The 26530-nt window shown below is 31.7% G+C and overlaps 1 protein-coding gene across 1 annotated transcript in view; it reads left to right on the top strand.

Annotated features, from left to right (window-relative positions):
• Positions 1 to 26530, top strand: part of LOC141342468 (pleckstrin homology domain-containing family G member 4B-like) — a 96278-nt gene that overhangs the window by 45914 nt on the left and 23834 nt on the right. The window contains exons 9-22 of the mRNA XM_073846916.1: positions 338 to 436; positions 680 to 822; positions 2065 to 2203; positions 2462 to 2584; positions 4764 to 4919; positions 5060 to 5369; positions 8855 to 9386; positions 13666 to 13915; positions 15622 to 15711; positions 15791 to 16015; positions 17090 to 17260; positions 17344 to 17521; positions 22008 to 22124; positions 23388 to 23587. Of these exons, the coding sequence (XP_073703017.1) occupies positions 338 to 436; positions 680 to 822; positions 2065 to 2203; positions 2462 to 2584; positions 4764 to 4919; positions 5060 to 5369; positions 8855 to 9386; positions 13666 to 13915; positions 15622 to 15711; positions 15791 to 16015; positions 17090 to 17260; positions 17344 to 17521; positions 22008 to 22124; positions 23388 to 23587 (2733 nt within the window). The remainder of the gene's footprint in view (positions 1 to 337; positions 437 to 679; positions 823 to 2064; positions 2204 to 2461; positions 2585 to 4763; positions 4920 to 5059; positions 5370 to 8854; positions 9387 to 13665; positions 13916 to 15621; positions 15712 to 15790; positions 16016 to 17089; positions 17261 to 17343; positions 17522 to 22007; positions 22125 to 23387; positions 23588 to 26530) is intronic.

Below are 26530 nucleotides of genomic sequence, written 5' to 3'. Positions count from 1 at the left end.
TTTAAGTTTTAGCAGGTTTTTTTTATTTATTAATTATTAGTATATATATATATATATATATATATATATATATATATATATATATATATATATATATGTATGTGTGTGTGTGTATGTGTATATACACAAAAATATGAGCAGTTTAAAATATATATATATATATATATATATATATATATATATATATATATATATATATATATTATGATTTTATATATTTTTTACTTTAAAAACTACTAATTTTTTCATCAAAAGCAGTGTAGTACTAATATTTAATCCTCATATTAATAATTATCAAAAAAAGAATCTGTAGTATTTTTTTTTCATCTGCTGGCAGAAAATCGAACCGTTTGCCGCGAGCTGCAGCACTGCCATCGCTTCCCTTCAGAGCTCTATCGATACACTAAACAACATCGGCAATCTGGAAACATCTGAGGTAATAATTGTGAAATAAAGTAGAAAATATTTATTGTTTTGAGCCATTTAGTCATGGTGATTAAATTGCCTCGCTTACTGGGGCTCCCTTTGTTAAGCTGACCAATCCAGGCTTGTTGCCTTCTGTCTTTGTTATTTAAATGTTACAAAGTATTTGTTTTTAAATGCAACACAATGGAAGTTCCGTATGGGGGCGGAGCTTCCCTCAGGCTCATTAGAATATTAATGGTGTGTCCTGCTGTAGGAGGTGTCAGAGGTCATCAACCAGCAGAAGAGTCTCATGAAGAGCATTCTGGATGACACTAAACTCAACCGTCTGCGGCTGGAGGGTGGCACCTTTTTGGCCCGCATCAGGAAAGAGGAGATGTGCGAAAACGAGAACTACAGGTACTGCCTTCATCAGAGGACTGATAGATGCTTATATTGAGTAGAAAAGCTTTTTAAAGGGATATTGGCCTGTCTGGATCAATTAAATGTGACCTAAGTGGTAAATACATGAACACACACCATTAAAAAACTCATGTCAGTCACTGTCAGGTTTATTTATGTCATCCATCTGCTTTATTTCAAGCTAAATGACACTAAAACACTGCATAAAAAAGCTGTTTTCGTGTCAAAATATTCAAACACCATAAAAACAATATATATTTAATCAAAAAGTGAATTTTATTGCCCCATTGGCATGTTGTTTTTTTAATCCGTATATAAAAACAGTTCATTTAAGATATATTTTCTTGAAAAACAAGTCTTATTGCTGTTGACATTTATTTTGATTATCCCATTGATATATTTTTTTTTAGTTTTAAGTAAACATTTTAGATAATAAAGTTTTATTTTACACAATTGTTTTATTTTTAAGGCTGTTTACAATATTTAGATTTTTTTTTATAATATTTTGTTAAAAATAAATAGAATTTAATTTTAATTTTTTTTTATCTTATTATAAATTTTGTTTTGTTTTTTAGTTTAATTTTATTTGTAATTTGATTTTAAGGATTTTACATGATTTCATGGGAAGAAAATAATACAAAATTAAAATGTGCATTAATTTAAATAGGATAGGTACAGTATATGAATATAGAAAAAAAGAGATGCTCCATTATGCAACCTTGAAAAAGTTTTACCTTTTGCTGCATGCATAAAAAATGGATGTATTTGTAGCAATAACCAAAACATTGTATGGGTCAACATTTTTGCTTTTTTTTTCAATAACAAGAATCATTAGGGATTTTTAGATCATGTTCCATGAAGATATTTTGTAAATTTCCTGCCATAAATATTTCAAAACATAATTTTTGATTAGTAATATGCATTGGTAAAAACTTCATTTGCACAACTTTAAAGGTGATTTTCTCAATATTTTTTTTTTGTTTGTTTTTTGCACCCTCAAATTTTCAAATACTTTGAAAATGTATCCTAACAAAACATAAATCAATGCAAAGCTTAAATATTCAGCTTGCAGCTTACAGTATTTATTCAGATACATAAATCTCAATTTCAGAAAATTGACCTTTATGACTGGTTTTGTGGTCCTGGGTCACAAATAATGTTTAAAAACACTGATGTATTAGATTTGCCCCCTGTGTTTGATCAAAGCTGTAGTCTAAGCTGATGTTGTGTCTCATATAGGGACGCTGTGGATCTGGTCAGTGCACTATATAACCAAGTGGATGAAGAGGTTCATAAACTCGTCATTCTGTCTAATAAATCACTGCAGCAGCTGGAGACGCTCCTGGAGCTGCGCCTCTTACAGGAGAGACATCAAGAGGTTAGAGGTTTATTTTCTCAATAGAAATACAGGATTTCCCCAAGGAGTACTTGAATTTGACTTTTTGAAATGCCTTTAAAATAGCAACATTCCTGAAGAGGTACTTGATTTAAAAAAAAAAAAACAATAATAAATGTATGTATTACGATATATACTGATAAATGTATCATTAACTTCAATGGGATGAGTTTCTATTGAACCGGTCTAAATATGAATGTATTATTAGAGAGACTGTGCTGATAATGTCTCTGTCCGCAGGTTAAGAGGTGGTTTTATGTGGAGAGTGAGAAGCATTTGGCTCCTCTGGACTCCTACAGTCTCTCTCTGAGCTCCATTCAGGACATGAGACAGAGTCTGGCCCAGTTCATGGAAGAGTCCAGTGTAAGTGCTTCATGTGCCCAATGCTTTGAGATTTCACAGAGAGATATAAGCGAGACGGGATTTTACTGTCCCAGGATGCTCTTGGTGAATTTAAATGAGTTCAACGGGTGTCCATCACATATTAGCATCAACATCAACCAGGAAAATTAAACAGAAAATAATGTATTCCTTAAATTGGAATTGCACATTTTATTTATTTATTTTATTTTTATTACTTATTTTTAATTTTTTTAAATATTTTGTATTGTATATTAGTAATATATTTTTCATTTATTACCATAATAATACAAAATTTTATTTTACAGTATAATAGTGTTGCTATATAGTAGTAATATTATTTATTTATTTTTTTCAATCAGTATAGTATTATTACAGGTATGTATTAGTAATTTTTTTATTGATTATTATTATTATTTAAATATTAAATACACAATGTTTTTGGTAGATTATGTAATATATTTCTTGATTATTATTATCATTATTAAATACAAATTTTTGCATTTAACGGAATAGTATTGTTGTATACATATTATATTCCTCCATTGATAATTATTAAATACTAAATTGAAATTGTACATTTTATTTTATTTAGTTTTTATAATTTATTTTATATTGTATATTAGTAATATATTTATCATTTATTATTATTAATATTATTAATATTATTAAATACAGACTTTTTATTTTACAGTCAGTATAGTATTATTACAGGTATGTATTAATAATTTTTTATTGATGATTATTATTATTATTTTATTATTAAATACACAATGTTTTCGGTTGATTATGTAATATATTTCTTGATTATTATTATTATTATTATTATTATTATTATTAAATACAAATTTTTGCATTTAACGGAATAGTATTGTTGTATACATATTATATTTCTCCATTCATTATTAATAAAATACTAAATTGAAATTGTACATTTTATTTTATTTAGTTTTTATAATTTATTTTATATTGTATATTAGTAATATATTTATCATTTATTATTATTAATATTATTAATATTATTAAATACAGACTTTTTATTTTACAGTCAGTATAGTATTATTACAGGTATGTATTAATAATTTTTTATCGATTATTATTATTATTATTATTTAAATATTAAATACACAATGTTTGTGGTAGATTATGTAATATATTTCTTGATTATTATTATTATTATTATTAAATACTAATTTTTGTATTTAACAGGATAGTATTGTTGTATACATATTATATTTCTCCATTGATAATTATTAAATACTAAATTGAAATTGTACATTTTATTTTATTTAGTTTTTATAATTTATTTTATATTGTATATTAGTAATATATTTATCATTTATTATTATTAATATTATTAAATACAGACTTTTTATTTTACAGTCAGTATAGTATTATTACAGGTATGTATTAGTAATTCTTCATTGATTATTATTATTATTATTTTATTATTAAATACACAATATTTTATTTGGTAGAATATATAATATATTTCTTGATTATTATTATTGTTATTAATAAATACTCATTTTGTATGTTACGGTATAGTATTGTATACGTAATATATTTCTCCATTGATTATTATTATTAAATACTAAATTGTTTACAGTGTAGTATTAATTTTACAGTATGTCATTATTGCAAATGTAAAATATTTCTTCATGGATTATTATTATTAATATTGTTCTTAAATACAATTTGTTCATTTTACAGTATTATTGTACATGTAATATATTTCATTTAGTATTATTATTAAATACTTATTTTTTACATTATAGTATTGTATATGTGTGTGTGTGTGTGTGTATATATATATATATATGTATATGTATATGTGTATATGTGTATATATATATATATATATATATATATATATATATATATAATTTTTTTCCCCACCTTTGATAATGATGATTATTATTAATTAAATTGGAATTGCACATTTTATTTTATTTTTTTTATTTAGCTTATTTTTAATTTTTTAATTTTTACTCTTAATTGATTTTTCAGTTCTCTTTAATATTGTTATTATTATTATTATTATATGTAAGTTTTATGTAACTAAGTTTTTTTTTAAAAAATTTAAATGATGTGGAAACATTGAAGCGAATCATATGAAAGGGTCTTAAATTGTTTTGGATTAAAAGGTCAACTAAATGACTAACTAGTTCAGCTCCTGTAGGAACAGCAGAAGAAAGCCGCAGCGTTACTGAGAGAGTCTAAAGCCGGTCCAGCCCTTCTGGAGGTCAAAGAGCACATCAGCTCCGTCCTGCAGCGCAGCGAAACACGCAAGAACGAGCTGGACGTCCTGCTCAACCTCTATGAGTTCTACGAATCGGTAAAAACTGTTTATGGATTGAATTATTCAAGTTAGCTGCATCATGTCAACTGTTATCATGCTATTTAGTGGTTGGCTGACCACCAACTGATACAATTAAATGTATTTTTATTTTACTGAAATGACTGTGTCTTGTGCAGGCGAACCAGTGGATGGTCCACTGTCAGGAGTATTTCCATCAGCTGAGGCTGGACGGTAACGCGGTCAGTCTGACGCCGGCCGTGCTGCAGGTCCTGCAGGATTATCACAGCGAGGCCACAAAGTTCTCTCTGGAAAACTTCAGTTCGCTCAATCAGATGGTGCTGAAGCTCAACAGCGCGCAGGAGCTGCAGCAGTGGAACGGCGTCTGGCAGCGGTGCCAGCAAACCAAACAGCAGCTGGAGGAAACGCTGGCTGAAGCCACTGCTGCTAGTACTGCTGCCCCGCTGACTGACGGAGACGCCGCTTCTGGTAAAATATCAGTACAGTCAGAAACAACCATTCAAACATAAATAATCACATTTATCTATATGTGACCCTGGACCACAAAACCAGTCATAAGGTTAAATTTGACAAAACTGAGATATATACATCATATGAAAGCTCAATAAATAAGCTTTCTATTGATGTATGGTTTGTTAGGATAGGACAATATTTGACTGAGATACATCTATTTGAAATCAGGAATCTGAGGATGCAAAAAAATCAAAATACTGAGAAAATCACCTTTAAAGTTGTCCAAATTAGGTTCTTAGCAATGCATATTACTAATCAAAAATTACATTTTGATATGTTTACAGTAGGAATTTTACAAAAAATCTTCATGGAACATGAACTTTACTTAATTTCTTAATGATTTTTGGCATAAAAGAAAAATCAAAAATGTTCACCCATGCAATGTATTTTTGGCTATTGCTACAAATATACCCCAGCGACTTAAGACTGGTTTTGTGCTCCAGGGTCACATATTTTAATGTTGTTCTGTTAAAAAAAGAAAATAATTAACATAATTGTTGTTATTATTATTGCTATTAATACTAAATATCCCATTTTTTATTTTACAGTATTAGTATTAATATGTATTAGTGATATACTTTTGCATTTATTTTTATTATAATTAAATACTAAAAAAAATATTTACAATATAGTATTGTATATGTAACATATTTCTTTATTGATCATTATTATTTTTTTTCTTAACAGTTTTTTAGTGTTATTGAATATGTGAGATATATTTGTCCATTGATCATTATTATTATTAAATACAATTTTCAAATATGTAACATATTTTACTTAATTGATTATTATTATTATTATTATTATTATTATTATTATTAAATACTAAAAAATATTTTACAGTATAGTATTATTGGATATGCAACATTTTACTTAATTGATCATTATTTTCATTATTAGTAAATACTACTTTTTTATTTTATAGTATAGTATTATTGGATATGCAACATTTCTCCATTGATTATTATTATTATTATTATTAAATGCTCAATTTTTTATTTTACAATATAGTATTGTATATGTACATATTTCTTCATTGGTCATTATTATTATTATTATTATTATTAAATACTCATTTTTTATTTTACAGTTTTTTTAGTGTTATTGAATATCTGATATATATTTGTCCATTGATCATTATTATTATTAAATAAAAATTTTATTACAGTATAGTATTATTGAATATGTAACATATTTTACTTAATTGATTATTATTATTATTATTATTATTATTATTATTATTAAATACTAACAATTTTTATTTTACAGTATAGTATTATTGGATGTAACATTTTACTTAATTGATCATTATTTTTATTATTATTAAATAAAAAAAAATTATTTTATAATATAGTATCATTGGATATGCAACATTTCTCCATTGATTATTATTATTATTATTATTATTATTATTAAATGCTCAATTTTTTTACATTATAGTAATACGTTTAGTGTAGCATTATTGGATATGTAATATATTTCCCGATTAATAATTATAATTAAATACATTTTTTTATTTTACAGTATTAGTATTAATATGTATTAGTAATATACTTTTGCATTTATTTTTACTATTATTAAATACTCCATTTTTTATTTTACAATATAGTATTGTATATGTAACATATTTCTTCATTGGTCATTATTATTATTATTATTAAATACTCATTTTTTTAATTTTACAGTTTTTTAGTGTTATTGACTATGTGATATATATTTGTCCATTGATCATTATTATTATTAAATACAATTTTTATTACAGTATAGTATTATTGAATATGTAACATATTTAACTTAATTGATCATTATTATTATTATTATTATTAAATACTAAAAATAATTTTTACAGTATAGTATTATTGGATATGCAACATTTTACTTAATTGATCATTATTTTCATTATTATTAAATACTATTTTTTTATTTTATAGTATAGTATCATTGGATATGCAACATTTCTCCATTGATTATTATTATTATTAAATGCTAAATTATTTTACATTATAGTAATAAGTTTAGTGTAGTGTTATTGGATATGTTTATTATTATTATTAAATACAAAAAATTTTTCAGTATATGTAATATACAATAATACTATTTTAGTTTAGTATTATTGAATATATAATATATTTTTAGTATTTTTATTTATTTTATAGCATAGTTTTATTTTATATGTAACCTATTTCTTCATTGATTATTACCATTAAATACTTATTTTACTGTAAGTATTATTATATATGTAATATATTTCTTTACTGATTATTATTATTATTATTATTATAAAAACAATGTTTTAGTTTAAAGTATATTATTATATAGTAGTAATATGTTTCTTCTTTGATTATTATTATTATTATTGTTATATCTATTAAATAATTTGTCTTCCACCGTATAATATTTTTACAGTATAGTATTAATTAATGGCAAGCATCAGCTATAATAGTAATAATTCTAATTCCTGTCCATTCTGTCTACTGTGTAATATTCTATATTTTATTACATTCTTGTATTATCTTAAAATTTTGTTATATTCCATTTTCTTGGCTTTTCTGTCTGTACTTTCCTGCGATGAAAGCTTCTGTCACCAAGACAGATTTATTATGTGTGCATAAATACTCTTGATTGTGTCCATCTGTGTTCACACTGTGTTTCATTTTTGATAATTTGCTGAAAGAGTAATTGAATAATCAAAATATGATTAAATATATTTATCAAATACTTAATTTTACTTATTTTACACTATAGTACTATTACTGTATGAATAATATTCTTGTTATCATTATTAAATCTTCAGTTGTATTTTACAATTATAGAGTATTACTAATTTGATTTGTTTAATTTTTCAGAGCAAAAAAAAGTCTTCATTTTTGTTTTGATTTTTACAATTTTTTAACATTTTTAAATAATTTCTATCATTTGCTGAATGAGTAAATATATAATTTATTTGTTTATTTTTTATTATTTTTATAGTTTGCTGTATGAACAATTATAATTTAATAATACTAAATACAATTTTTAAGTATATTTTTATCAAACACTTCATTTTTCTAATTTTATAGTATAAAGAAAATATTTTTGTTATTATTATTACATTTTCAGTTGTATATTACAGTATAGTTTTACTATATATGAAATATTTAATTCTAATATTTTTTTATAATTTGCCAAATAAATAATTGTAACTTAATACTGAGTAATTATATAACACTTAATACTAATAATAATAAAAAATTAAGACAGATTTGTGTAATTTAATGAATTAATTAATTCACTTTTAAAAGATGATGATGATGATGATGAAAATAAAATGAGACACAAATGTGATTAATAATGGTAAATAGAGATAATGAAACATAAATAATAATAATCATTTGTATTTTTTAGTTCAGATTTATTATGTGTGCATAAATACTCATGATTGTGTCCATCTGTGTTCACAGAGACTGTATCAAACCCTGTGGAGACCCAGAACGGAGTGGACTTGTCTAAAGGTCCAGCTCTGAGCTCTTCTTCACCGTCGTGTTTTGAGTATGAAGATGAGAAGCCCCATTCAGCAGGTCCGTTCTCCAGAGGCCAGTTCCCGTTCCCCTTTCCCCCGGACGGCGGCCAGCTCTCTCTGTCTGCGTTCGACGACACCGACAGCGACTGCACCGTCGACTCGTCCGCCTCGTGTCACTCCGAACCCCTGCATTCACCCGCGACGCGCCACCGCAAGCAGCCGCTCAAGAAGATCATGAAGAAGACCCTGAGCTACGAGCTGCCCTCGCGCGACAAAGCTCATCCGGACACCGCTCATCACGGCTACACCGGCGTCTACATCAGAGGACTGGAGGTCACCAATAACGTCTGCGTGGAGAAGAAGCTGCAGCGGCCGGACGTCAAGAGCCCTGCGCTGGGTCGCAGCCGCAGCATGTCGTCTCCATCACGCGTTCAGTGCAGACACAGCGACGGAGACGTCAAGAGACACAGCGGGTGAGTGACGCGCAAAACACCCAGCACTCAGACTTAAATATGAGTCATTATTGTAAATTATAAAAATAAACAAACACAATAATTGTTTTATTTGTATTTTTACTTATTTAATTATAATAATTATTATTATTATTATTTGCATTTTTTCTGTGGTTTTATAAAATGTGTTATTATGTAAGGAATAATTGACGACGGTCCGTAGAATTCTACGAAAATAATGCACACCCGAGGTGGTGATGCGGTCACGACGCGAAGCGGAGTGGCCGTTACACCTCGGGTGTGCATTATTTTCGTAGAATTCTACGGACCGAAGTCAATTATTCCGCTTATACTACAGTTACCACACCTCAAGACATCGATCAAATGATATATTTCAAGACATTCGTCCCGTTTTTATCCTTAAAACGCTATTGTGAGTAGGATTAATTTCTTACGCAGCTCATTCAACCGCTTCGTTGCTAGTTCCAAAACGTCATTTTAGAACTAGTAACGACGCTTGGTCTGTTAATAGCAAAATAATGCCGTTAATAATGAAGTTTAGACCGACCGAAAGACAAGCAGACAGACGGAAAGAGTGAGGGAGAGAAACTAAGTGTATGACTTTACCTCTCTCACGTCTGTCTCTCTCAAAGGTGACTGGCAGCATCGTCTCTACTAACAGTTAAACTTTAAGTTCACTTTCTTCAAGACCACGCCGTTGTTACCTCGCGTGTGAGAGCTGTCATGTCGTTTTTAATTTGTTAATCGTCAGAGCAGCGCTAACAACATTAGCGCGAATGCTAACGCCAGTGCAAACTGTAACGGTATGTGTGTGTGCGTCTGTGAGGTGAGTGAGAGAGGGCGAGAGAAAGAGAGTTTGTGCTTTCCGTACATAATAAAACGTAATATATTGTGGAAAAAAACATGGAAATAATCTGTCGTTTTTATCCTGATGTTTACTGTATTTATTAGTTTGGCCAGTGTCATTGTGGGTTTTGGTTATTTTGCTGTTTTGGGCTGTAAGGACCTTTGAAATAACTGAAATCGTATGGCGAAGTGATATAGACATGCACTACGGTCTAAAGCTGCCTGGAACTACGTTCGCCGTGCGTATCCCTGAATATAATGCACACCTCTAGAACGTTCGTCAGCCAATCAGATTCAAGCATTCAACGGCCCTGTAGTATAATAAGCAATAAGGTACGAGAGGCCGTGCTGTATCATGAATAAATCAGGGGTTGCCCTTCAGCCGTGATTTATTCATGATACAGCACGGCCTCAAGTACCTTATTGCTTTTATAAAACGGTTACCACACAATAAAAATATTAAAATCAAAAAATATATATTAATTTATATATATTAAGTTCATAAAGTAAAATCGTTAACTGCCTTCCGCTGTAAAAAGTAGTCCCTAACTGCTGCAGCTGTGTTTATGTTGCTAAGGGTGGTTGCTAAGGGGGTTCAATGATACACAAAACCGTTGAGTGAAGCGGTCATAGCAGTGCCGTATCATGAATACCACACAGCTGCTGACCAATCAGAATTGAGCAATGGAACTAACCGTTTTATAATTGTTATTAATAAATACCATTTTATTATTTTCTAGTGTCGTATTAATACTATGCTATAGTATATTTCTTGATTTGTCTAATTTTTATAATTAAATAGTTATTTTATTAAATAAAAGGCAGGTATAAATATTAGTAATAATAGCAAGTAAAAAATTATTAATGCATGAGAAATAATACACAGTGATAGTTGAACATGAATAACTGTATTCAAAAAAATAAAAGAATAATTATATTTTTATTAAATACTTGCTTTTTTATTTTACAGTATAGTATTATTCGTGTAAAATGTATTTATTTTTTTATATTTTATAACTTAATAAATTGATAAAATAATCATTAATATTATCATCATTAAATGTTCCGTTTTATTTTACAGTATAGTATTATTACTTTAGTAATATTACTAACAATTACAATTTTATAATTTGCTGAAAGAGTAATTACAGTTGAATAATCAAAATATTATTAAATATATTTATCAAATACTTGATTTTTCTTATTTTACACTATAGTACTATTACTGTATAAATAATATTCTTGTTATCATTATTAAATCTTCAGTTGTATTTTACAATTATAGAGTATTACTAATTTGATTTGTTTAATTTTTCAGAACAAAAAAAATTTGTTCATTTTTGTTTTGATTTTTATAATTTTTTAACATTTTTAAATAATTTTTATCATTTGCTGAATGAGTAAATCTAATTTAATAATAAAAATATTTTTATTTGTTTATTTTTTATCATTTTTATAGTTTGCTGTATGAACAATTATAATTTAATAATAAAAAATACTATTTTTAAGTATAGTTTTATCAAACACTTCATTTTTCTCATTTTGTCTAATTTTTATAATTAAATAGTTATTTTATTAAATAAAAGGCAGGCATAAATATTAGTAATAATAGCAAGTAAAAAATTATTAATGCATGAGAAATAATACACAGTGATAGTTGAACATGAATAACTATATTAAAAAAAAAAAGAATAATTATATTTTTATTAAATACTTGCTTTTTTATTTTACAGTATAGTGTTATTCGTGTAAAATGTATTTATTTTTTATATTTTATAACTTAATAAATTGATAAAATAATCATTAATATTATCATCATTAAATGTTCCGTTTTATTTTACAGTATAGTATTATTACTTTAGTAATATTACTAACAATTACAATTTTATAAATTGCTGAAAGAGTAATTACAGTTGAATAATCAAAATATTATTAAATATATTTATCAAATACTTGATTTTTCTTATTTTACACTATAGTACTATTACTGTATAAATAATATTCTTGTTATCATTATTAAATCTTCAGTTGTATTTTACAATTATAGAGTATTACTAATTTGATTTGTTTAATTTTTCAGAACAAAAAAAATTTGTTCGTTTTTGTTTTGATTTTTATAATTTTTTTAACATTTTTAAATAATTTTTATCATTTGCTGAATGAGTAAATATAATTTAATAATAAATATTTTTATTTGTTTATTTTTTATCATTTTTATAGTTTGCTGTATGAACAATTAGAATTTAATAATAAAAAATACTATTTTTAAGTATAGTTTTATCAAACACTTCATTTTTCTCATTTTGTCTAATTTTTATAATTAAATAGGTATTTTATTAAATAAAAGGCAGGTGTAAATATTAGTAATAATAGCAAGTAAAAAATTATTAATGCATGAGAAATAATACACAGTGATAGTTGAACATGAATAACTATATTAAAAAAAATAAAAGAATAATTATATTTTTATTAAATACTTGCTTTTTTATTTTACAGTATAGTATTATTTGTGTAAAATGTATTTATTTTTTATATTTTATAACTTAATAAATTGATAAAATAATCATTAATATTATCATCATTAAATGTTCCGTTTTATTTTACAGTATAGTATTATTACTTTAGTAATATTACTAACAATTTTTATCATTTGCTGAATGAGTAAATCTAATTTAATAATAAAAATATTTTTATCATTTTTATAGTTTGCTGTATGAACAATTGTAATTTAATAATAAGAAATACAATTTTTAAGAATAGTTTTATCAAACACTTCATTTTTCTAATTTTATAGTATAAAGAAAATATTTTTGTTATTATTATTACATTTTCAGTTGTATATTACAGTATAGTATTACTAGTATTTAATTCTTATATTTTTTTTATAATTTGCCAAATAAATAATTGTAACTTAATACTGAGTAATTATATAATACTTAATACTACTAATAATAAAAAATTAAGACAGAATTGTGTAATTTAATGAATTAATTAATTCACTTTTAAAAGATGATGATGATGATGATGAAAATAAAATAAATAATGGTAAAATAGAGATAATTAAACATAAATAATAATAATCATTTGTATTTTTTAGTTCTTCTGTAATAATAATAATAATAATAATAATTAACGTTTTCTAAATAAATTTTCTTTTTTATTTTACAGTATAGTATTACTACAGATATTATTGATTTAATTTTAATAATTTATTAAATTATAAAACTGTGAATATGGCCTGAGACAACTGAAATAGAGAGATTTTTAAATTGTATTTGATCCTCTATATCCTCATGCTAAAATTGACTGTAAATCCACTGGTAAAAAGTCTCATTAGTCAACTCATAACAACTTGACTACACAGCTCCCTGATTCTCCATCAGTGCTGCTTTATTCACTTTATTCATGCATATTCTGCTGTGGTGCTTTTCAGTAAAATCCAGCACATCATGGATGAGATGATCTCCACTGAGAGAGAGTATGTGAGATCCCTCAGCTACATCATCCAGCACTACTTCCCTGAGATGGAGCGGCTCGACCTTCCTCAGGACCTCAGAGGCAAGCGCAGCATCATTTTTGGGAATCTGGAGAAGCTGTGTGACTTTCACAGCCAGTATTTCCTCACTGATCTGGAGAGCTGCGCTCATTCACCGCTGTCCATCAGCAGCTGCTTCCTTAAACATGTGAGTCCACAGGAGTAAACAAGTCGCTTCACCAAGGCTGCATTTATTTGATCAAAAAAACTGTAAAAAATGTGAAATATTATTACAATTTAAAATAACAGATTGCTATGTGAATACAGAGTAAAATGTAATTTATTTCTGTGATCAAAGCTGAATTTTCAGCATCGTTACTCCAGTCTTCAGTGTCACATGATCCTTCAGAAGTCATTGTGATATGCTGATTTGCTGCTCAAGAAACATTTCTGATTATTGGCAATGTTGAAAATATTCATATTTTTTAATAGAAAGTTTGACAAAAGAATTTAGTGTTTATTTGAAAAATAAATATTTTTTAATAACATTCCGTAAAATCTTTCTTGTCACTTTTGGTTTTAATTTAATGCATCCTTGCTGAATAAAAGTATTCATTTCTTAAAAAAAAAAAAAAAAAACTTTTAAATGATGTGTATAATATATAATTAATATGAAAAAATATTTGTTAATATTATTTTAAAATATAATTCATTTTAGTAAAACATTTAATGTAAATAAAATAATTATTATTATTTCATAGTGTAGTATTCTTAGTGTAGAAATATTTTTCTTTATTGATAAGTTTAATTTTAGAACTGAATAAAAATATTATTATTATTAAATGTTCAGTTGCATTTTACAGTGTTATAGTGTTATTACTTAGCTATTATGACATTATTTAAAAATATTATTTTAAAATCGAATTTATTTCAATAAAAACATTGAATGTAAGTAATTATTTAATAATTAAGTAAAATAAAGAAAAACTATTTAAATATTATTATATAATTCTACTATTCAGTCAGTATTATTATTATTATACTATAGATTTGCTTTCGTTAGTTTGAATACGCTTAATTCTAATACTTTTTTATTTGAATAGAAACATTTAATATAAAAAATTATTATAATTAAGTCAAATAAATAAATACTATTAAAATAGTATTTTATTATTATACTATTTATAGAGTAGTTTGAAAATATTTAATTCAAATAATTAATTGTATTTATTTTTGTATTTATTAAATAAATGCAAATGTAAATAAAGTAATTATTGAATAATTAAAATAAAAAAAAATGTTTTAGAGTAGTTTGAAAATATTTAATTCAAATAATGAATTGTATTTATTTTTGTATTTAGTAATTATTGAATAATTAAAATAAAAAATAAATGTAATTCTTATTTATTTTTATAAAGGTTATTTAATGTAAAAAATATAATTAATAATTAAAATAAATAATTATTTAATAATTAAATAAAATAATTATTTCAGTATTAATGTATCATATAATTTAAAAAGTAAATATTAATTTGTTTTTAAATAATTTAATTCAAATAGTTTTCATGTTTATTTGAATAAATACCAATTAATGTAAATACAATAAGTAATAATCAAATAATTCAATGCAATACAAGTATTTTGAAATACTATTTATTTGAATAAAGAACATTTCATGTAAATGAAATAATGTATAATTAAGTAAAGTTTATGAGCATTTAATAATTAAGAAAAATATATAATTTCAAATGCCTAAATACAAGTATTTTAAAATATAACTAATTATTTATTTGAATAAAGTACATTTAATGTGTGGTCATAGTTACTCTCAATAAGTACTGTAAAAATCTTATGAGATTTTGTCTATAGTGCTAACCTCTATATAAGATATAAATGTGTTTTTTCCATGCTTAGGAGGAACAATTTGGGATGTACGCCCTGTACAGCAAAAACAAGCCCCGTTCAGACGCCCTGCTAACGAGCCACGGAAACAGTTTTTTCAAGGTAAACAATGCGGATTCTTCTCCATGACGTTATTGACATGAGCTGACGGACGTTTCTGAACATTGCCTGTGCTCTTCAGAACAAGCAGGTGGAGCTGGGTGATAAAATGGACCTGGCGTCGTACCTGCTGAAGCCCATCCAGAGGATGAGTAAATACGCTCTTCTCCTCAAGGATCTGATCAAGGAGTGCAGTCAGTCTCAGGAGCAGGAGCTCACTGACCTCAGAACAGCTGAGGAGTTGGTCAAGTTCCAGCTGCGACATGGAAATGACCTGCTGGCCATGGACGCCATCCGCGGGTGTGATGTAAGTGGAGTTTAAATAAAATAATTAAGTATTTAACCCCTTCAGACCCAGCATCAATTGTAATGGACATCACATGGTTTCTGGTTTCTAGAGTAATACCCTGATCAACCACTAGTAATAGAGATATGACCCCTAACTTAATCTGATTCTGATGATGAGATTCAGAAAACACAACTAGACAGATATAATTTTAATTACTTAAATGATTATTCATTTTGTTTAAATAAATAATTCTATTTATTTAACAAATTAACATTTAAATTAAATTATTATTTAATAATTAAATTATTTAATAATTAAATAAATACTTTTTTAATTTAATTTGTTAATTATTTATATGAATATATTTTATTCAAATACATAATTATATATTTGAGTAAGTAATATTCAATGTGAATAAATTAAATAAACATTTACTAATTAAATAACAAATCAATTTTATTCAAATAATTGTATTTAATTTATTTGATTGGATAAATAACTATGTAAATAAAATATTATTTTATTAATGTAATTGATATCAATATAAAATATTAATGTTATCTGTTGTTTTATTTGAGTAACTTTTATTCAAATAAATAATTGTGTTTTTGTTTTTTTGTTTAAATCAAATTTAATATAAATAATAAGTACTTTTATTTAAAAATATTATTTAAAATTTTGATTTGAATAAATAACATTAATAAATATTTTAATAAATAAATATTTCTAATGAATACATGTGTATTTATTTTTAAGATCAAAATAAAATAACGATTTAGTAATTAAAGCAAATAATTAAAAACATATTTATACTTTATTTAATTTAACAGTTTCTGTATTTAAATAAATACAATTTAAAGTGAATACAATTATTTTTTATTTAAGTTTCATTCAAATATTTTTTTATTTATTTTAGCATTAAATCATTTCTTTTTCACTGTTCCTATTTTTCTTAATGATGATTCTTACTGTAATGCAATCATATTTATTGTATTCAATAAAAAATACTAATTTGAATAACCTTATATTAACAGTTTGATTATATGTTGACAGGATTTGATAGAGACTGATATACTATGTTGTATCTCTCAGGTGAACCTGAAGGAGCAGGGTCAGCTTCGCTGTCAGGACGAGTTCATCGTTTGGTGCGGACGCAAAAAATACCTGCGTCACGTTTTCTTATTCGAAGATCTCATCCTCTTCAGCAAGACCAAGAAGATTGAAGGAGGATACGACATCTACATCTACAAACAGTCCTTCAAGGTAGAGAATATGTGTGTGATATCAGACTGCAGTTTGTCACTGTGAGTTTTGTGTGGTTGAAGGAGGGTTTCATCTCTTCTCAGACGGCTGAGATCGGGATGACGGAGAACGTGGGAGACAGCGGCCTGCGCTTCGAGATCTGGTTTCGCCGGAGGAAGTCGCAGGACACTTTCATCCTGCAGGCCAGCTCTGGAGAGGTGAAGAACGTCTGGACCGCCGTCATCGGCAAGATCCTGTGGAGACAAGCCTTGAGAAACCGAGGTCAGACAGCAGCACTGAACACATTAAATAAAATAGATCATAAAAAACAATTAACTCATGAGAGTCATATTTTTGAATCAGAAAGAATCGGCTCATAAGAGTCACTTGTTTGTGAATCAGAACAAATTGGTTTATAATAAACATTTGTTGTGAATCGGAAATGGTCAGCTACTAATAGAAATGTGTTTTTGTTTTTGAAAGAATTGGATCACAAGAGTCGTGTGTTTGCAAATCTAAAGAATCAGGCCTAAAAGAGTAATTTGTTTGCAAATTAGAAAGAATCGGCATATAAGGCTCAAAGTTTACGAAACAGAAAGAATCAGCTTATTAGAGTCATTTGTTTGTGAATCAGAAAGAATCGACTCATAAGAGTTGTTTGTTTGCAAACCAGAAAGAATCTGCTCATAAGAGTCATTTGTTTGTGAATCATACAGAATCAGCTCATAAGAGTCATTTGTTTGTGAATCAGAAAGGATCAACAACTAATAGAAATTTGTTTTTGAATCAGAAAGAATCTGCTCATAAGAGTTGTTTTTTGTAAATAAAAAGAATTGGCTTATAAGGGCCATTTTTGTGCGAATCAGAAAGAATTGACTCATAAGAGTTGTTTGTTTATGAATCAGAAAGAATCGACTCATAAGAGTTGTTTGTTTGCAAACCAGAAAGAATCAGCTCATAAGAGTCATTTGTTTGTGAATCAGAAAGAATTGGATCATAAGAGTTGTATGTTTGCAAAACTGAAGAATCGGGCCAAAAGAGTCATTTGTTTGCAAATTAGAAAGAATCGGCTCATAAGAGTTGTTTTTTGTAAATAAATAGAATTGGCTTATAAGGGCCGTTTTGTGCGAATCAGAAAGAATCGACTCATAAGAGTTGTTTGTTTGCAAACCAGAAAGAATCAGCTCATAAGAAACATTTGTTTGTGAATCAGAAAGGATCAACTAGTAATAGAAATTTGTTTTGAATCAGAAAGAATTGGATCACAAGAGTCGTATGTTTGCAAATCTAAAGAATCAGGCCTAAAAGAGTAATTTGTTTGCAAATTAGATAGCGCGCATAAAAGACTCAAAGTTTACGAAACAGAAAGAATCAGCTCATGAGAGTCATTTTTTGTGAATCAGAAAGGATTAACTACTTATAGAAATTTGTTTTTGAATCAGAAAGAATCTGCTCAAAAGAGTTGTATGTTTGCAAAACGTCTAGGTTACGAAGGTAACCCTCGTTCCCTGAAGGAGGGAACGGAGACGTTACATGGGATCTCATGTAACGTCGAAGTGATTCGACTGAAGGGGAACTGAAGAATCTGGCCTAAAGAGTCATTTGTATGCAAATTAGAAAGAATCGGCTTATAAGACTCAAAAGTTTGCGAATCAGAAAGAATGGGCTCATAAGAGTTGTTTGTTTCCGAATCAAAAAGAATCAGCTTATTAGAGTCATTTGTTTGTGAATCTTAAAAAATTGGCTCATAATAGACAAAGAATTGGCTCAAGAGTAATTTTTTTTTGCAAATAAGAAAGAGTTGGCTCATAAGAATCATATGTTTGTAAATCTGAAGAATCAGTTGATAAGAGTCATATGTTTGCAAATCAGAAAGAATCGACTCATAAGAGTCATTTGTTTGTGAATCATACAGAATCTGCTCATGAGAGTCATTTGTTTGTGAACCAAAAAAAATGGTCTCATAAGAGTCTTATGTTTGCAAATCTGAAGAATCTGGCCAAAAGAGTCATTTGTTTGCAACTCAGAAAGAATCAGCTCTTAAGACTCATATGTTTGTGAATCAGAAAGAATTGGATCATAAGAGTTGTATGTTTGCAAAACTGAAGAATCGGGCCAAAAGAGTCATTTGTTTGCAAATTAGAAAGAATCGGCTTATAAGACACAAAAGTTTGCGAATCAGAAAGAATGGGCTCATAAGAGTTGTTTGTTTCCGAATCAAAAAGAATCAGCTTATTAGAGTCATTTGTTTGTGAATCTTAAAAAATTGGCTCATAATAGACACAAAGAATTGGCTCAAGAGTAATTTTTTTGCAAATAAGAAAGAGTTGGCTCATAAGAGTCATTTATTTGCGACTCAGAAAGAATGGGCTCATAAGAATCATATGTTTGTAAATCTGAAGAATCAGGTGATAAGAGTCATATATTTGCGAATCAGAAAGAATCGGCTCATAAGAGTCATTTGTTTTGAAATGGAATGAATTGGCTCATTTGTTTGTAAAACAGAATCAGCTCACAAGAGTCTTTTATTTGTTTGCAAATCAGAAAGAATTGACTCATAAGAGTTGTTTGTTTATGAATCAGAAAGAATCGACTCATAAGAGTCATTTGTTTGTGAACCAAAAAAATGGTCTCATAAGAGTCTTATGTTTGCAAATCTGAAGAATCAGCTCATAAGAGTCATTTGTTGGTGAATCAGAAAGAATCAACTACTAATAGAAATTTGTTTTTGAATCAGAAAGAATCTGCTCATAAGAGTTGTTTTTTGTAAATAAAAAGAATTGGCTTATAAGGGCCGTTTTGTGCGAATCAGAAAGAATTGACTCATAAGAGTTGTTTGTTTATGAATCAGAAAGAATCGACTCATAAGAGTTGTTTGTTTGCAAACCAGAAAGAATCAGCTCATAAGAAACATTTGTTTGTGAATCAGAAAGAATTGACTCATAAGAGTTGTTTGTTTATGAATCAGAAAGAATCGACTCATAAGAGTTGTTTGTTTGCAAACCAGAAAGAATCAGCTCATAAGAGTCATTTGTTTGTGAATCAGAAAGAATCGACTCATAAGAGTTGTTTGTTTATGAATCAGAAAGAATCGACTCATAAGAGTTGTTTGTTTGCAAACCAGAAAGAATCAGCTCATAAGAGTCATTTGTTTGTGAATCAGAAAGAATCGACTCATAAGAGTTGTTTGTTTATGAATCAGAAAGAATCGACTCATAAGAGTTGTTTGTTTGCAAACCAGAAAGAATCAGCTCATAAGAGTCATTTGTTTGTGAATCAGAAAGAATCGACTCATAAGAGTTGTTTGTTTGCAAACCAGAAAGAATCAACTCATAAGAAACATTTGTTTGTGAATCAGAAAGAATTGACTCATAAGAGTTGTTTGTTTATGAATCAGAAAGAATCGACTCATAAGAGTTGTTTGTTTGCAAACCAGAAAGAATCAGCTCATAAGAGTCATTTGTTTGTGAATCAGAAAGAATCGACTCATAAGAGTTGTTTGTTTGCAAACCAGAAAGAATCAACTCATAAGAGTTGTTTTTTTGTAAATAAAAAGAATTGGCTTATAAGGGCCGTTTTATGCGAATCAGAAAGAATTGACTCATAAGAGTTGTTTGTTTATGAATCAGAAAGAATCGACTCATAAGAGTTGTTTGTTTGCAAACCAGAAAGAATCAGCTCATAAGAGTCATTTGTTTGTGAATCAGAAAGAATTGACTCATAAGAGTTGTTTGTTAATGAATCAGAAAGAATCGACTCATAAGAGTTGTTTGTTTGCAAACCAGAAAGAATCAGCTCATAAGAGTCATTTGTTTGTGAATCAGAAAGAATTGACTCATAAGAGTTGTTTGTTTATGAATCAGAAAGAATCGACTCATAAGAGTTGTTTGTTTGCAAACCAGAAAGAATCAGCTCATGAGAGTCATTTGTTTGTGAATCAGAAAGAATTGGATCATAAGAGTTGTTTGTTTCTGAATCAAAAAGAATCAGCTTGTTAGAGTCATTTGTTTGTGAATCTTAAAAAATTGGCTCATAATAGACACAAAGAATTGGCTCAAGAGTAATTTTTTTTTGCAAATAAGAAAGAGTTGGCTCATAAGAATCATATGTTTGTAAATCTGAAGAATCAGGTGATAAGAGTCATATGTTTGCAAACCAGAAAGAATCAGCTCATAAGAGTCATTTGTTTGTGAATCATACAGAATCTGCTCATGAGAGTCATTTGTTTGTGAACCAAAAAAATGTTCTCATAAGAGTCTTATGTTTGCAAATCTGAAGAATCTGGCCAAAAGAGTCATTTGTTTGCAACTTAGAAAGAATCAGCTCATAAGACTCATATGTTTGTGAATCAGACTTTGCTGGTTCTGTTTTGTTGTGAAAACATGTTTTTTTTATTTCATTCCGCTTTATTCACCTGAAAGTACACAAGAAAGTAATTTGTTGCACTACAGTGTGGCGGCGTCTCACCGCTGCAGGAAGCACTTCTGTCTGTAGTTCACAGCTAGTCAAGTTTAGTTACTAACCAGTCAAAACACAGACAGATGCATGAACAGAAACTCAACTGCAGAACTATCACTTCAGCTCTGCGGTCTCCCCGACAAATGCATTGTGGGCCTTTTTTGTCTCTGTGTTATTATTATTATTATTATTATTATTAGGAGCTGAAAATAATTATCAGTAGATTTTCTAAACCTGCTGCTGTGCTTCAAAAGCCTGTTGTATTATTCAATCTAGGTTGTGCTGATGGTTTTGTGTGTTTGATGATCAGAGTTGCGGATGCAGGAGATGGTTTCGATGGGGATTGGAAACAAGCCGTTCATGGACATCAAACCCAGCGACTCTGCCATCAGCGATCGAGCCGTCGACTACATCATGAAAGGGTCAGGTAAGATGTCTGCATCAGCAAGACATTAACATCATCATCTTCATCATCGTCTTCTCCGGCAGTTTGGCAAACAAATGATGCACTTCCACTTTAAAGAAAAAAAATATTTATAATACAGTTAACAAGATTAAAACGTATCAATTGTAAATAAAAACAAATGAAAAAATATAGTGCTTCCTTAAAAGCAATAATTTGTAATATAGAAAAATCATACTTAGAATTATATAGTATTCTAATATTATAAAGTATTTAGTTATATATTAATTTAATTATATGTGACCCTGAACTCTTAAGTAGCACCGGTATATTTGTAGCAATAGCCAACAATACATTGCGTGGGTCAAAATGATCGATTTTATGCCAAAAATCATTAGGATATTAAGTAAAGATCATGTTCCATGAAAATATTTTGTAAATTTCCTACTGTAATAATATCAAACTTATTTTTGATTAGTATATGCAGTGCTAAAAGCTTAATTTGGACAACTTTTTTATTACATTTCCCTTACTATTAATGTCAGTTTAAAAAAAAATTGACCCTCATGACTGGTTTTGTGGTCCAGAGTCATGTATAATAATGTATAGATATTGAAAATTTATGTTTTAATTATATAACAAAAAAAAAAAAAATCAAGAATGTTGTATTATTATATTATAGATTACAAATAAAATTCATAAGAAAAATCATTGTTCGTCCTTAAAAAATTAATATTGTCACGCCAGGCCAGCAGAGGGAGCCCTTACCCCCACTGACTGTTGCTGCTCCCTCTGCTGCCTCTATGGTTACTTCCTGTTTATCAGACATAAAAGCCAGCTCATCACACACACACATCGCGAAGTATTGTTTTGCTCCAGCGGACTCTACCAAGCGTTTTCCATTACTCCCAGGTTTCCTAGTCTCCTTGTTGTTCCCTAATTATAGTTCTGTTTTTGTTTTCCCAGTCTTAGTCTTAGTTTTCTAGTTTCTTGTTTTCATTTCATTGTTTCATTTGGACTGCCCACCTGGATTTTGACCTACGCTTGTTTATTGGATTACGCTATTGGATTGTCTTCACTGTTCATGTTTGCTGGTGTTTTCGACCCTGTCTGTCTGACTACGATCTGCTTAATAAAGCCTTGCATTTGGATCCTCACTCTTGGTCGTCCCGTTTGTGACAGAATACTTCGCCACACCCGGATCCAGCGGCTTTACCCACCAGCAGAAGTACCCTCCAAGAATGAGCTCAGCAGACCCCGTAAGTTCACTCTGTTCCATTTTTCAAGATGACCGTCCCATCGAATGTTATGTTGAGGAATTTCTTACGTACAGTCACCTGGCACCTTGTAACGAATCGATGTTAAAGGAATGTTTCTGGAGCGGGTTGGACACTGATATCAGCCTGAGTTTACCCGATGAGGACCCGAGTTGGACCCTCGCACAATTCATTGACTTTGTGTTATCGTTTTGTGGCTCTCCATTCACTGTGGGTATACTCAAAAGGTCACAGCACAAAATGTCTGCCAGCCTAGAGCCTCAGCACAAGATGTCTGCTAACCCTGAGCCACAGCACAAGATGTCTGCTAGCCCCGAGCCTCAGCACAAGATGTCTGCTAGCCCAGAGTCTCAGCACAAGATGTCTGCCAGCCTAGAGCTACAGCACAAGATGGCTGCCATCCCAAAGCCCGTTCACAAGATGGCCGCCATTTCAAAGCCTGTTCAAAAGACAGCTGTCCCTCCAGAGCCAGTTCACAAGATGGCCGCCCTTCAAGAGCCCCTTCACAAGATGGCTGCCTTTCCAGAATCTGCTTTCGGAATGACTATTCTTCCTGAGTCCGCATTCAAGATGGTCACCCAATTGGACCCAGCTCACAAGAAATCTACCACGTCTGACTCCTCTCGCAAGATGACTGCCACCCCAAGGCCCGATCGCAAGATGGCTGCCACCCCAAGGCCCGATCACAAGATGGCCGCCATCCCCAAGCCTGTTCACAAGATGGCTGCCACCCCCAAGCCTGTTCACAAGATGGCCGCCTTTCCTGAGTCGGCACCCAAAATGGCCGCCCTTCCAGATCCTGTTCACAAAATGGCCGCTCTTCCAGATCCTGCTCACAAGATGGCCGCCTTTCCTGAGCCTGCTAACAAGATGGCTGCCGCCACTCCAGGGTCTGCACTCAAGATGGCTACCGTCACGCCCAAGTCTTCTCACAAGATGTCTGTACCTCCAGAACCACTGCCCAAGATGGCTGCCACGCCCAAGTCCTCCCGTAAGATGGCCGCCACGCCAGAGCCTGCTGCAAAGATGGCCGCCACGCCAGAGCCTGCTGCAAAGATGGCCGCCACGCCAGAGCCCGCTGCAAAGATGGCCGCCACGCCAGAGCCCGCTGCAAAGATGGCCGCCACGCCAGAGCCTGCCACAAGGATGGTCGCCATGCCAGAACCTGCACCCAGGAGGACCGCCACTCCCAAGCTTGCACACAAAATGGCCGCCATACCTGAGTCTGCTATCAACATGGTGGCTACAGCATCAGACTCTCACCCTTCCAGGACTTATCAGAGACTAATATCAAGCTTGGAGGACCCACCACTGCTGTCAGCTCGTTCAGTTGATCCCTTACTATCAGCGTCAGCCAAGCCAACGTCTGCTCACCCCACATCAGCCAAGCCAGCGTCTGCTAGCGCCACGTCAACCAAGCCAGCGTCTGCTCACGCCACGTCAACCAAGCCATTGCCTGTGAACGTCATATCTGCTTCTCTCGAACCTGCACCAGCTGCCGTTCCTACCAAGTCAAGTCAAGTTACAGCTGCTGTCCCTGCCGAGTCAAGTCACGTCACAGTCACTGTTCCTGCCAGGACAAGTCAAGATACAGCTGCTGTTCCTGTCAGGCCAAGTCATGTCGCAGCAGTCGTTCCTTCAGAGCCAAGTCAAGCAGCTGTTCCCTCCGAGCCAAGCCAAGCCACAGCTGTCCCTCTCACGCCAAATCAAGTCACTGCTGCTCTTGTCATGACGAGTCAGGTCATAGCTACTTCTTCACTGCCAAGTCACATCTCCCCTGTGCATCCAGAGCCTTCACTCCCAAGCCATGCAGAGCCAACGCTCCCAAGCCATGCAGAGCCAACGCTCCCAAGCCATACAGAGCCAACGCTCCCAAGCCATGCAGAGCCAACGCTCCCAAGCCATGCAGAGCCAACGCTGCCAAGCCATGCAGAACCAACGCTCCCAAGTCACACAGAGCCAACGCTCCCAAGCCCCACGCCCAATGACCCGGAGGGCATTCCTCTGCCAACTGTGTTACCTGTTATGGCTATCGCCATTTTGAGTGTGTGGGCTGCACACTGCGCCCCAGTTGCCTCTTCGGCCCATGAGTCTGCCCACAAGTTTGTTCTGGAGACCTCATCTACAGGCATGTCCGCTGCGCCTATACCTCTTTCGGAGGTGGCGTACATAGCGGAACTTCACGCTCTGCCCGCTCCGCCAAGGCTTCACGCTCTGCCCGCTCCGCCAAGGCTTCACGCCCTGCCCGCTCCGCCAAGGCTTCACGCTCTGCCCGCTCCGCCAAGGCTTCACGCTCTGCCCGCTCCGCCAAGGCTTCACGCTCTGCCCGCTCCGCCAAGGCTTCACGCTCTGCCCGCTCAGCCAAGGCTCCCTGCTCTGCCAGCACCGCCAGTGCTCCCTGCTCTGCCAGCACCGCCAGGGTTCCCTGCTATATCTGCTCCGCCAGGACTCCTTGCTCTACCTGCTCCGCCAAGGTTCCTTGCTCTGCCTGTTCCGCCAAGACTCCTTGCTCTGTCTGCTCCGCCAAAATTCCCTGCCCTGCCTGCTCCGCCAAAGTTCCTTGCTCTGTCTGCCCCGCCAAGACTCCCTGCTCTGCCTGCACCGCCTAGGTTCCCTGTCATCTCTGTCTTGGCGTCTGGGGCCGTTCCAGAAGTCTCTGTCTGCCCAGGAACTGCCACGAAAGTCGTTCCTGAAGTTCTCGTCTGCCTGGTCACGGCTATGGAGGCCACGTTCTCCCATGAACTCTCTACTTCTCTCCTTGCTCTGTCTGCCTCCTCTATCTCTGTTCTCCCCAGGTCCCAGTCCATAATGCGGCCTCCTGTTCCGCCCTGGAGGGCTTCTACGCCTCCTGTTCCGCCCTGGAGGGCCCCTGCGCCTCCTGTTCTGCCCTGGAGGGCTCCTGCGCCTCCTGTTCCGCCCTGGAGGGCTCCTGCGCCTCCTGATTCGCCCTGGAGGGCTCCTGTGCCTCCTGCTCCGCCCTGGAGGGCTCCTGCGCCTTCTGCTCCGCCCTGGAGGGTTCCTGCGCCTCCTGCTCCGCCCTGGAGGGCTCCTGCGCCTCCTGCTCTGCCCTGGAGGGCCGCTCCGCCTCCTGCTCCGCCCTGGAGGGTTCCTAAACCCCTTGCTCCGCCTTCGGCTCCGCCCTGGAGGGCTTCT

The sequence above is a fragment of the Garra rufa genome, chromosome 9, assembly GCF_049309525.1.
Source record: "Garra rufa chromosome 9, GarRuf1.0, whole genome shotgun sequence".
In the NCBI taxonomy this organism is placed as follows: domain Eukaryota; kingdom Metazoa; phylum Chordata; class Actinopteri; order Cypriniformes; family Cyprinidae; genus Garra; species Garra rufa.
Note: the sequence above shows the minus strand (reverse complement) of the source record. Positions and strands in the feature narration are given on the sequence as shown.